Raw genomic sequence first — 13,998 nt, 5'->3', positions numbered from 1 at the left:
AGGTCATTTTACAGATGAAGAAACTGAGGCAAACAGGGTTAAATGATTTGCCCAGGGTAACATAGCTAGTAAGTGTCTGAAGCCTGATTTGAACTCACAAAGATGAGTCTTCCTGACTCCAGGCTTGGCACCCTATCCACTGCACCACCTAGCTGCCCTTATGGCAGGGATACCTTTCATGTATGAATTGGGCAAGATGGACACTGAGACCCCCTTCCATCTCTAAATATCTTTCATTCTGTGATACTTAATTGTCAATTCTTTGCATTTACAAAAAAGAGAGAGAGAGAGAGCTGCTGTGAATATTTTGATATATATTGCACCTTTCTGTCTCTGACTTCTTGAGAGTATATGGCTAATAGCAAGGTCTCTGGGTCAAGAGTATGGACATTTTAGACACCTTCCTTACTCATCCTTTGAAGCCCAATTCAGATGCAACTTTCTCCAAAACCTTTCCCCCTTTTCCCTCCCTAACCTCACATAGTGCTTTGTTTTTCTCTAGAGCATTTACCTATCATTATGTATTTTGGTTACTTGTCTAGATGTTTTATATCCCTGCTAGAATGCAAATTCTTTAAGTGCTTAGTTAAAGTCCTTTGTGTCTCCCCCAATACCTAGCTATGCATACAGTAGATGCTTAATACATGTTTCACAAATTGTTGAATTTGTTAAATTTACACAATAAGCTACAGTTCTAGGCAAAAGACACTAAATGATAGCTAAATAGTATCACATAATCTTAGATTTAGAAAGGACTTGGTAGCTTCTTAGTACAATCTGCATCTATGTAATAATTCCCTTTACATCTTATGCAAGTGAACGCTTAGTCTAGCTTTTGCTTGAAGACCTCCAGTGAGGGGAAAAAAGGCAGACTATTCTACTTTTAAATAGCTCCAATTCTCAAGGGATTTTTACTTGTAGTATAATACTGTTGTATTGGGAGAGAAGATATCATCATGCATTGTAGTCACGAAAGGCTTCTCTGTAAATGATCTTAAAAGATGAATAGGAGATGAAATATGATATACAAAGGGAATAGAGAATAGAGGATATGAAAGAATGTTTGGATAGGGGGAAGTATGATGGGGGAAAGGATGAATTTAGTCACATTTTCCAGAGTATTCGGTCTTTTTTTGAGAGACACTCCCCCCAAAACTGGTAATTTTTTACCCAATGAAAAACCTCTGAGTCTAGTCTAGTGTTTTATTAATAAGTACCAAGACCCTTCCAGGATCCAAAAATGATGTTTATTTTATGGCTCATATGTAGAAATCAGTCTTTGTTGAGCTATCTGTAAGGGATAATAGAAGGACAGAGACTGGACCTGTGATTACACTAGTGTAGGGAACTCCCTTAAGAGAAAGCTGTTACTATCAATGCAACTTCTTTATACTCTTAACTGAGAGGCCAAATCACTTGCTCATGGTCATATAGCTAGTATGTGTCAGAAGTAGTACTCAGGCTCTGTCGATAAGCATTTGCTTTATCTTACGTTGAACCAGGCTGCCAAGTTTACTCCCCAACCATTTCCATACTATGACCTTATGTCTTCTCTCCTTTTATGTGTTGACTTCACTCAATAGAATCTAAATTCCTTGAGGGCAGAGACTATCTTGCTCATCAGCTCCCAGTGTTTCAACAATCTCTTCTCTGTAGAAAACTCTCAGTTCTATGCATAAAGCTCCAGTCTGTCTTGTGATTTACAGGCCTAAATCACCAAATGCCCATTGAACATCTTCCATTAGAATTCCCATAATCCTTTCAAACCAAGAATGTCCAAAATATATCTCATTATCTTTCCCCCCCCTTCCTCTCTTTCTAATATCTCTTTCTATTTGGGGTACCACCCTTCCTTTCAGTTACCCACAGTCTACAACTTCTAAGTCATTAACTCTTCCCTCTCCCTCCGTACTAATATTCAATCAATAACCAAGTCTTGTCCATTTTACCTTGATAAGTTTCTCATGTGGCTAAATGAGATAAATTTTCCACTCTTATAATCACCTACCTTGTTCAGCTACTCATGACCTCTTGCTTGACTACTGCAGTGGTTTTCTAATTGGTCTCCTTCCTCAAGTCTCTCTCCTCTTCAGTCTGTCTTCCACATAACAGCCAAAGTGATATTCCTAAAGCAAAAACTTGAATATCTCACTGACCTACTTAAAAAACTGCAGTAGGACCCTCTTCCTTTAGAATTTAAAAGCTCCTCATAGTTTTGCTCCTTTTTCAAACTTATTGCATATTCCTCTATTTTGCACCCTATATCCTGGCTGAATTGTCCTACTTTCCATTTCCCATACACAACATTACATGTCCTGTCTTCATGCCATTACAAAGGCTATTCCTTACTCCTACAATCCATTCCTTCTTCACTTCTATCTATTAAAATTCCTACCTTGGAGGTCTGGTGAAGTCTATAGATACCTTTTCAAAATAATGTTTTAATAAGTATAAGCTAAAATACATAGGATTTGCAAAGGAAACCAAAGCTTAATGAAAATAAAGATACAGTTTTCACTATCTAAGTTCACAGATCCCTGAAATTTATCCATAGACCTCTTAAGAATGCATGGACAACATGTTAAGATAAGAACCAATTAACTGGCCAAGATGATGGATTAGGGACAGCCACCCACTGAACTCTCCCAACATTCTCCTCCAAACAACTTCAAAATAATGCCTCAAATCAAATCTTGGAATGGCAGAGCCAACAAAAGATAAGGGTAAAACATTTTTCCAGCCTAAAAAAATTAAGAGGTTACCAGGTAAAGTCTGTGACACCAGGATGGAGACCTGTCCAGAGCCCACACACACAGAGTGGCAACAGGCCACAGCAGTAGCTTTCAGATCAGAGACAGCAAAAGGTTTGGACAACTGGTCAGAGATTACAGGGAACCCTTTGCTGGCACTGGGTACAGCTGGTGCTGATTGGCAACTCTATTGCCCATATGCAGTTCTGGGTTGCAGTTTCAGGGTGTGGAGGAGCACTGATGGTCATTCACAAGGGAACAGGGGCCCTAGTCATAATTCCAGGGCAAAGAGAGAGTTAGCTCTTGTGGCTGAGGGAACCAGGGGCCCCTCCTGGGCAAAGATGAGAGCATAGACCATGGAGAGCAGTAACCATACCTCTTCCAGGATCATACCACATAGGAAGCACTAAAAACCTGCAGATCCCCAGAATTAGCTCTGAAAACAGCAACATGAAAAAGTCTGAAGCTTAGGACATGCCTCCCTACCCCCAGGATTAAGCAGAACTTAACAAAGTTCAAAGGCAAGAAATAAGCTGGAAAATGAGCAAACAACAAAAAATAATTTGACCATTAAAAAATACTATAGTAACAAGGAAGAACAAGACATAAACTCAGAAAAAGAGAGCTACCCAAAAAAAGCCTCACAGAAAAATGCCAATTGGACCCAAACCCAATAAGAATTCTTGGAAGAGTTAAAGAAAGTGGTAAGAGTGGTAGAGGAGAAATTGGTAAAAAGAAATGAGAGTGATACAAGAAAATTATGAAAAATAATTAAATCTTGGTAAAATAGGCACCAAAAATACTGAAGAAAATAAAACCTTAAAAAGCAGAATTGTTCAAATGGAAAAAAAGGTACAAATGCTCATTGAAGAAATAACTCCTTAAAAATTAGAATTGGGCAAGTGGAAGCTAATGACTCCATGACACATTAAGAAACAATAAAACAAAGTCAAAAGAGAGAAATAGTAGAAGAAAATGTTAAATATTTTCATCAGAAAAACAACTTAACTGGAAAATAGATCAAGGAGAGATAATTTAAGAGTTATTGGACTACCTAAAAGCCATGATAGAAAAAAGAGCCTAGACATCATATTTCAAGAAATTATCAAGGAAAACTGCCCTGATATTTTAGCTGCAGAGGGTAAAATAGAGGTTAAGAAGATCTACCAATCATTTCCTGAAAGAGATCCCAAAATGAAAACTCCTGGAAATATTATAGCCAAATTCCAGAGCTCACAGGTCAAAGAGAAAATATTTCAAGCAGCCAGAAAGAAACCATTCAAATACTATGGGGCCACAGTCAGGATCACACAAGATTTAGTGGCTTCCACATTAAAGGGTTGGCATGCTTAGAATATGATATACTGGAAGGCAAAGGAGCTAAGATTACAACCAAGAATTACCAGCAAACCTGAGTGTAATCCTTCAGGGGGAAATGAATATTTAATGAAATAGAAGGCTTTCAAGTATTCCTGATGAAAAGACCAGAATAGAATTTAAAAATTGACATTCAAAAATGAGACTCAACAGTAGCACAAAAAGGTAAACATGAAAGAGTAATCATAAGGAACTCAATGAATTTAAATTGTTTATATTCTTATATAAGATGATACATGTAACTCCTAAGAACTTTATAATTAATAGAGCAGTTAAAAGGAGTTTACATAGACAGAGATCATAGGTGTGAGTCGATTTTGTTGGAATGACCTCCAAAAAATAAAAATGAAAGGATGAGAAAGGAATGTACTGGGAGAAGGGGGAAGGGAGAGAGTGGGGAAAGTTTTCTCACAGGAGAGGTATGCAAGAAAAAGCTTTTACAATGAAAGTGAAAGGGGGGAGGGGTGGTAGGCAATGCTTGAACCTCACTCATAAGAATTGGTTCAAAGAGGGAAAAATATGTACTCACTCAGTTGTGTATAGAAACATAACTTACCCAATAGGGAAATAGGAGGAGAAGGGGATAATGAGAAGGAGAATTTTATCTTCTTGATAAAAGAAGAGGCATATTAAGACAGGCAGTAATTAGAAGCAAAATAGGCTTTTGAGGAGGGACAAGATAAGAAGAGAGGGAAAAAAGAAGAAACAGAAGAAAATGGGATGGAGGAAAATATGCAGTTAGTAATCATAACTGTGAATGTGAATGGGATGAGCTCACCCATAAAACAAGCAGATAGCAGAATGGACAAAAAAACAGAATCCAACAATATATCACTTCAAGAGATACACTTGAAACAGAATAACACACACAGAGTTAAAATTAAGGGTTGTATCAGAATCTAATATGCTTCAGCTGAAGTAAAAAAAAAATGCAGGGTAGCAATCATGATATCAGACAAAGCAAAAGCAAAAAATAGACCTAATTAAGAGGTAATCAGGGAAACTACATAATGTGCTAGTACTAAAGGTTACTATAGATAATGAAGCAATATCAAAAAATTTTATTTCCAATTTTTCTAATAAAGGTCTCATTTGTCAAATACACACTGAGTATAGAACTGGGTCAAATTTATAAAAAAAAGAGCCATTTCCCAATTGATAAATGGTCAAAGGATATAAATAGGCAGTTTTCAGAAGAAGAAATCAAAGCTATTTATAGTCATATGAAAAAATGTTCTAAATCATTATTGATTAGAGAAAGGCAATTTAAAACAACTCTGAGGTACCACCTCAAAACTAACAGAAAAAACAAATGCTGCAGGGGATGAGGGGAAATAAGGTACACTAATGAACTGCTGGTAGAGTAGTGAACTGGTCCAACCATTCTGGTGAACACTTTGGAACTCTGCCCAAAGGGCTATAAAACTGTGTGCACCCTTTGATCCAGCAATACTGCTACTATAGAGATCAAAGAAAAGGGAAAAGGACCTATATATACAAAAATATTTATAGCAGCTTTTGTGGTGGCAGAGAATTGGAAATTGAGGGGATACTCATCAATTGGGGAATGGCTGATCAAGTTGTAGTACATGATTTTGATGGAGTATTATTGTGCTATAAGAAATGACAAGGGAGATGGTTTCAGAAAAAACATAACAAGAGGTATGTGACCTAATGCAAAGTGAAATGAGAAGAAGTAGGAAATCATTGTGCACAATAACACCAATGTTGTAATAATGATCAACTGTGAAAGACGTGGCTACTCTGATCAATATAGTGATCCAAGACAGTTCCAAAGAAGCCATGATGAAAAATGCTATCCACCTCTAGAGAGAGAACCAATGAATTATGAGTGCAAATTGAAATATAATTTTCTTACTTTATTTTTCTTGCTTTTTTTCTGATATGGCTAATATGGAAGTGTGTTTTGCATGATTTCACATGTATAATTGATATTATATTGCTTGTCTTCTCAGTGGGTATGGGAGGGGTAGGAAAGAGAGAGAGAATTTGGAACTCAAAATTTAAAAAGAAGAGAATGTTTGAAATAAATAATGATTAAAAAAAGAGAATAAAAATGAGGAGACACACAAAAAAGAACCTATAAACTACTAGACCTTTAGAACATGATGTCAGTCCCTTTACTAAAGTATGAGTAGAAGTGTAGAGATAGGTTTAAATGGGACAAATTCTTTTTACAGAGCATTAGACATCTCTTATACACCATCTCATCAAGACCTAGCCCTAGAAATGGGACAGCATCTCTTCTAGGTATCTGCCCTTGAAAGACTCTCCTGCATCACAGAAAAGAAGAGAAAAGAAGAAACGAGGCCTTTCATGTGTTCATCTCTGTTTTGTTTGTCTTCTAGATGCTGCCTCAAAACATGCTGCCCAGGGATTTTTTGATTGTCTCCGAGCAGAAGTGGAAGAATTTGAAGTGATTGTCAGTACCGTGAGCCCAACTTTCATCAGATCCTACCACACGTATACGGAGACAGGGAACTGGGAAGCTTCCATCTGGAAATGTGAGATTTCTGACTTACACAGGGAATGGGTCAGAGGAAAAAGACAGTAGGGACAGATCCTGGAAAAGACCTCTTGTCAGTACTCCAGGCACATCATGACCTTTTGGAATAACCCTTTTCTGCTGAATCCACTATTTGAGGTTGCAAATTCTGTGCCACCCACCACTATTTTTTCTGTAACAATTCCTATATCACAGTACCAACATCCAAGGTGCATTTCCATTGGGAAGGAATCATAATTTATAGCCCAGAATGTGTGAGTCTGTATTGGAAGACCTTGGGGAGTTCCTAGCTATAATAGAGGTCAAGAACCTGGAGGGTGTGGAGACAGAACAATGGACAGATTGAATGTAAGGCAGGGGTTCTGTGAATTTTTTTTAAAGTGTATAATTGTATTTTAATATAATTAGTTTCTTTTATAACCCTATGTATTTTACCTTAGGCATTTAAAAACATTTACTGAGAAGGCATTCATAAAAATCATATGGACTGCTAAGGGGATCCATAACACAGAAAAGATTAAGAAAGTTGGTTCTGAGATGAATCCTGTCTAACCTAGGTTCATGAAGTTCTTAGAAAGCTCCAAAACCATGAGTCATGTCATGGGACATGGACCCAGAAGGAACCTGACAATCATTTTTTAAGAGAGAAAACTGAAGCCCAGGAAGTTGACTTTTCTTACCCAAGGTGATAAAGCAACTGAGTGGCAGAACTGGCATTCAAGCCCAGACCTCTGAATCTTAATCCAGACTTGTTCCACTGAAGCTTCTGGAAGAGTCTTTAAAGATACCAACCAACCCATGAGAGGTTGAAGGCCCAATGTCCTCCAGAGATGTCCGAGGCATCTGCAGTAAGATGGAGTTGTAGCATGCCATGCATTCTAGTTTCTTGTGTGCCCCTCATGTCCTGAAGTGCTTGAAAGTCAGGATCCAGGATGACCCTACCAGCTCCAGAGCTGTCTTCACTGGCTGCCTTGAATCCTGGGATGTGAATCATAGTGATTTGTAAATTCTCTGGAATCTGGAGACAGAGCAAAGACAGGGTCCAGAGCAAGTTTTCCAATTCACCAAGCATGGCACTAAGATGAACACCATTAGTTTGAGGAGATGTTAGAACACAATTCCATCAACTCTCCTTTCTCTCCCACAGCCCCCTAAGCCACAATAAGTGAGACTGAGAAACATTAGGTAGTAATATGGTAAAAAAAAAAAAAATACATGTGGAATGTGGGGGGGGGTGAAGAATCACTAGATTTGGAGTCAGGGGACTTAAGTTCAAATACTGGATTCTAATAGCTACCACCATTGACAGCTGAAGACCCCAGGTCCTAGTCCTGCTCCTGTGACTCAGTTATTGTGAGACCTTGAGCAAATCACCTACACTCTGGGCTTCAGTTGCATCATCTTTGAAAAGAGTGACCAAATCAAATTCCACCCACAGTGTACCTGTCTTCCCATAGCCTCTCCAATATTGCCTGTTTACATTTTTTGTCATCTGTGCCAATTTGCTGAGCGTAAAATGAAAGCATAGAGATGTTTTAATTTGCATTTTCTTATTATTAGTTATTTCCTCTCTTTCCTTGGTCTTCCAGTCTTTTTTAGGAAGTTCACCTATGGAGTCCATCCTGTAGAAGTAGCTGAAGAAGTGATGAAGACAATAAGACGGAAGAAGCAGGAGGTGTTCATAGCCAACCCCATCCCCAAGGCTGCCATCTATATTCGCACCTTTTTTCCAGAGTTCTTTTTTGCTGTGGTGGCCTGTGGGATCAAAGAGAAATTAAGTGTCCCAGAGGACAGATAACATGACCAGAGGAGTCCTTTTGCCGTAGTGGAAATAAACTGTTTTCTTACAGGAACTGAGTGATCAGTTGTGAATCAGCACAGAAGTTGCCCTAAGCACAGATGCAACTTTATGTTTCTCAGACAAAGCCTAATAGGAGGCGCTGGCCACTGTAGGTAGAGATAGATCCAGCACCAGCAAAGAGACTATGTTTCTACTTGATTTAATTCCATAGGTTGTTGAACACAGTGCTCTACACCAAGACCAGAACCCCGCCTCCTCCCCTTCTAACCCCAGGCCTGATGGCTGACAACCAAAGAGATAAAAAGGTGCTTTTGGTGTACCCACTTCACAGGAAAACAAGCAATTCACCCTAACTCAAGTAAGAAGATATACTGAATTCACACTAAGCAAAACTTTTTTTAAATAGCCCAAATAAGCTATCAAATTCAACAGCTTAAGGTAATGATTTCTGACCCAAATTTGCCAATGTTACATAGTGCCTCCAACTAGCTCAAGATTTTTTAATAAAGTTCTCAAAAGAAAATGTAATTTATTTCACCTCAATTCAGAAAGCCTCCATTAAGGTTCCCATCTGGTGCTTCATCCTAGCCATGGCAGTGACTCTGGGTTCTGGAAAACTATGCCATGAAGCTTTGGCAGGTCCTTCTAAGCTGGAAAGGCTCTGAGTACAGACCCAGAAATGAATTGTGTTTCTGACATCCAAGGACCAGCTAAATGCAAAGAGCTAAATGACTGGCCAAAGTGAGTCAACCAGCAAATCAAATCAATAAGTATTTATTAAGTACCTATTATGTGCTAGGCACTTGTGCAAATACAAGCAAAAAGAAAAACAATCCTGTCCCACAAGGATCTTTCCATTTTTTTTCCAATTTAATTTTAATTTAATTTTATTTTTATTTTCAGGTCCAAATTGTCTCCCTCTCACTCCACCCCTTACCCAATCAGTGAGAAAACAAGAAAAACAAAACCCATTACAAAAATATATAGTCAAGCAAAAGAAATTCCTGCATTGGCCATGCACTTCCACCCCCACCCCACCCTCAATTTAAAAAAAACCCATAAGCTTTATTCTGCACTCTTGAGTCCATCACCTCTATCTGGAAATGTGCAGCATGTTTCATCACGAGTCCTCTGGAATTGTCATTGATTTCATTTTATTGATCAGAATTCATAAGTCATTCAAGAAGCTTACATTCTAATGGGGGGGGGAGGTTGTCTAAGAGTGAACTGAGAACTTATAATGCAGGGGGTGAGGGAGAAGTCCTATGGGGGGCCATGGAGGAAAAATCAGGAACAGAAAGGTTCATTGGGGGAAGAGATCTTCCAAGATGAACAGACTGCTGGTACATGAAAAAGTTCAAAGAGTCAAGAGTGGAGCTGAAAGGGGAGTGAAGGAGTAAGCAGAGGGCTAGCCTGGGCACTTTCTCAAAATAGAAGTTCCAGAAGGAACTTATGAATCAGAATCACCACCCAATGATAAATTTTGTCAGCCACAGAAACTCTACAAAACTATCAGTTATGGCATGGAGGAAACAAATGATTTAGAGTTGAAAGTACTAAAATAATTTAGTCCAACCACTTTATTTTTATTTTATAAAGAAATTCACATTCTGGGATGTAAAATGATTTGCCTGAGATCACAGAGCTAGTAAATAACACAAGTTTGTTAAGAATCCAGGTCTTCTGATACCAAATTTGTTGTTCTTTCTATGCTTTGATCACAGAGGCATGTTATAAAGACAGGTTTGACAAGGAAGGACCTAGGAACAGAGGTCCTTCTACATATGGCTGCTACCACAAGTCTACATAGATGGGTGAAATCTGGAGTCTAAAAGGAGAAAGTTGACGAAAATTATACTAGTGAACAGGCTTAGTGAACTCTGCTCTAGTGCAAAGATTATTTGTTTATTATTATTTGATAATGCCTGCTTTGTGGGAGATAGTTCTGGACCTTGGCAAAGGTGTAGAATCGAAAAAAAAGGAGGTCAGAATTCTACCTGCAATGGAGCACTGACTTTACTGGTGCAGGACCAGAAGCGCCAGAATCTCTATACGGTTTTCATACAAGTAAACAAGTAGGGCTCTGCACCCTCATGAAGGATGGATTAAGAACTTTGCAGGCCTAGCACAAAGAGAGTTCCAAAGATTAGGTGTTTCCATGGTAGTACCCACTTTTATTCATTTCCTCTCTTAGTCTTGAATTATTTCTTCTCTCTGTAGCAACACATCTGCCATCTAGCTGCTTACTCCCTGAAACCTCAGTAGATTAGCATCTCTCTCTCTCTCTCATTGCTAAATCCTTGGAAATTAAGCTACCTATACCTTGTAATTGGCTGTCTGACTCAGAATCACACAATCAAAAGGACCTCAAAGGATATCTTGTCAAACCATTGCTCTACAACACAGCTGACAAATGATCATCCAGGCTTCACTTGATTACCTCTGGTGATTGAGAACCCACTCCCTCCTGAAACAGCTCATTCTACTTTGGAATAGCTCTAATTGTTAGAAAGGTTTTCCCCACATCAAGCAGAAATCTGCCTCCTGACACTTCCACCTGTTGCTCCTAGAAGAAGCAAAGAAGGAGATTTGGAGGGTTTAAGACTTAAGAGGGGGACTAGGTCTGTATCCCAAAGAGATCATAAAAAAGGGAAAAGGACCTATTTATAGCAGCTCTTTTTGTGGTGGCAAAGAATTAGAAATTGAGAGGATGCCCATCAATTGGGGAATGGCTGGACAAGTTGTGGCATATGAATATAATGAAATACTATTGTGCTATAAGAAATGATGAGCAGGCAGATTTCAGAAAAATTTGGAAAGGCTTACATGAACTGATGCTGAGTGAAGTGAGCACAATGAGGAGAACATTATACACAGCAATAGCAATGTTGTGCGATGATCAATTATGATAGACTTAACTCTTCTTAGCATTACAATAATCCAAGACAATTCCAAAAGACTCATGACAGAAAATGCTATCCACATCCACAGCAAGAACTATGGAGTCTGAATGCAGACTGAAGCATACCATTTTCACTTGTTTTTGTTTTTTCTTTGTGGTTTTTCCCTTTTGTTCTGTTTCTTCTTTCATAACATGACTAACGTGGAAATATTTTTAGCATGATTGCACAACCTATATCAGATTGCTTGCCATCTTGGGAAGAGGGATGAAGGGAGGGAGGGAGGGAGAGAGAGAGGGGAGAAAAATTTGGTACTCAGAATCTTATAAAAAATGAATGTTGAAAACTATCTTTATATGTAATTGGAAAAAATAAAATTCTATTTTTAAAAAAAGAATTGAGAGGGGAGAAGAGTAGGACACAAGAATAAGCCAATGACCCACGAATAAGGAGTGAAGAAAAAAGGAAAAGGAATGAAGAAGTAGAAGGAATCCAGGAGGAGGATTCAAAAAGAGGAAGGGAGATGAGAGAAAGGAGAACCCAAGCAAAAATGAGAGGAAAGGTAGGAAGATAGAAGCTTGAAGAAGACTTCAAAGAGGAGAAATCAAGAAGAAAAATGGAGGAAGTGAGAGGAAGATGGAAGACGAGAGGAGGACCTCAGCTAAAGTCAAGGAAAAAAAGAAGGAGGTGAAGACAGAAGAGGAAGCCCCCCCCACCAAAAGAAAGAAAAAAGAAAAGAAAAGAAATTGAAGAGGAACAAAATCTCAAGAAGTCAGAGGAATGTAACAGGGACTAGTCAATAAGCCCAGTCCTTATTAGCAGAACTCTCTGTGCAGACTCAAAAGCTCCTCTCCCCCTTACAGGAATAAAGAGATTTAAGGACAAATCAGAGGATTTAAGGAATTAAGCAGGAGCACAGAATCTCAAAGCTGAAGGGACTTCCATCTAATCCAACTCATACCTAAACAAGAATCCCTTCTATAACATGCCCAATAGGTAATCATAAAATCTTTGCTGAAGAAACTCCAAAAAGTTCTTTGTTTAAGGAACTCTATTCAATTTTTGTATAACTGTTCAGAAATGTTGCCTTATGTTGAGCCTATGTTTGCCTCTTTATGATTCGAATTTAATTCAACATTCATTAAATAACATATTATGTGCAAGGCACTGTGCTAGGCAGTGGAGATACAATCAACAACAATAACCCAAAAAGTGAAATAAATTGTCTCTGACCTCAATGTTTTTACATGAACTTTCCTAGTTCTGTCTTCTGAGGCCCTCTAAAACCAAATTCCTATTTCAGATGGAAAGCCTTCAAATACTGGAAGACAGACAAACATGTTACCCTAAGTCTTGTCTTCCCCAGGATATACTTTACCAATTCTTTCAACTGGTTCTGAAAGCACTTCACAATCCTACTTGCTCTCCCCTGGATGTTCTCCAATTTGTCAAAGTCCCTCCTTAAACGTGGTGCCCGCACTATGTTCCAGATGTGATCTGACCAGAGCAGAGTACAGCAACACTGTCAATTCAAAGATTGTAAACAATGTGATATAAAATCACATTTGCTTTTTTTCAGTGCCTTATCACATTGTTTACTCTTATTGACTTTGTGGTCCACTAAAACCAGATTTTTTTTTTTAACAAACATTAACCATACTTCACTCCTTCTTGTAATTGTGAAGCTGATGGTTTAAACCCAAGTGTAGGACTTTATATTGATCTCTATTAAATTTCATCTTAATATATACAAGCCAAATGTTATAGTTTGGGGAGATTTTTTTTCTGATCCCATTTCTAACACCCATTATATTAGCAATACTTAGGGGACTTTGTGTCATCTGCAAATTTAATTATAATAATAATATAACATAATAATGATAATAATAAGCCTTTGTCAAAGTCACTGATGAGAGTTAAATGGTATAGTACTGTTATCTACATCAATATCACGAATTCCATGAAGCCATTGTTGAATCAGGAAGAAGCTTTATTAACAACCTGGGAAGGCCAGGTGTCCCGCATGTGTGAGAGCACACATGTGAGAGCACATGTATGGACAAATGCATACCTTTTTATTCCCTATTCCCCATTCAAATTACCTCCCCCTGTCTTCCCATTTGCTGCGTACTATAGAGGTTACAGCCTAACCAAAGTGCCGAATTTGCCCACGTGAGTCTCCACTCCTAATTACATCTCCCACTCCCCACAATTCAGTATCCCTGGCCCTTACTTGAAAATACCCCTTTCGATGTTAATCTAAACCTTAATCTCAGAACCAGTTTTCTGCAGGTTAGTTATTCACCACCAAGCATGTTTTCTTATTCTAATATAACTCCCTTTGTTCAACTTCCACCTAGTCCCCAGACTGCATTCCTTTCCACTAGACTTTTTGTGGAAAAAAATTTCTATTTCTCTGACTCCAACCGAAGCAACATCCATATATTCCACAGTGCCAAGGATAGAACACTGTGTCCCTCCACTAGAACTGTCCTTCCATGTTGATATCAACCTATTGGGCCCCACCATTCATCTAGGTCTGAATCTATATAATTGTATCCTGTCAAGCCCATAGCACCCCATCTTGTCCACAAGCATAGCAAAAGAAATGTTATTAAATGTTTTGCTAAAACCCCAGGTACA

General features: G+C 38.4%; 1 protein-coding gene across 1 annotated transcript in view; it reads left to right on the top strand.

Annotated features, from left to right (window-relative positions):
- The window catches only part of DHRS7C (dehydrogenase/reductase 7C), a 58,439-nt gene extending 49,987 nt beyond the window's left edge, over window positions 1-8,452 (top strand). Inside the window, exons 5-6 of the mRNA XM_027850058.1 lie at window positions 6,497-6,652; window positions 8,244-8,452. Of these exons, the coding sequence (XP_027705859.1) occupies window positions 6,497-6,652; window positions 8,244-8,452 (365 nt within the window). The remainder of the gene's footprint in view (window positions 1-6,496; window positions 6,653-8,243) is intronic.
- The last annotated feature ends 5,546 nt before the right edge of the window (window positions 8,453-13,998 follow it).

The sequence above is a fragment of the Vombatus ursinus genome, unplaced genomic scaffold, assembly GCF_900497805.2.
Source record: "Vombatus ursinus unplaced genomic scaffold, bare-nosed wombat genome assembly UNPS02008996.1, whole genome shotgun sequence".
In the NCBI taxonomy this organism is placed as follows: Eukaryota; Metazoa; Chordata; class Mammalia; order Diprotodontia; family Vombatidae; genus Vombatus; species Vombatus ursinus.
Note: the sequence above shows the minus strand (reverse complement) of the source record. Positions and strands in the feature narration are given on the sequence as shown.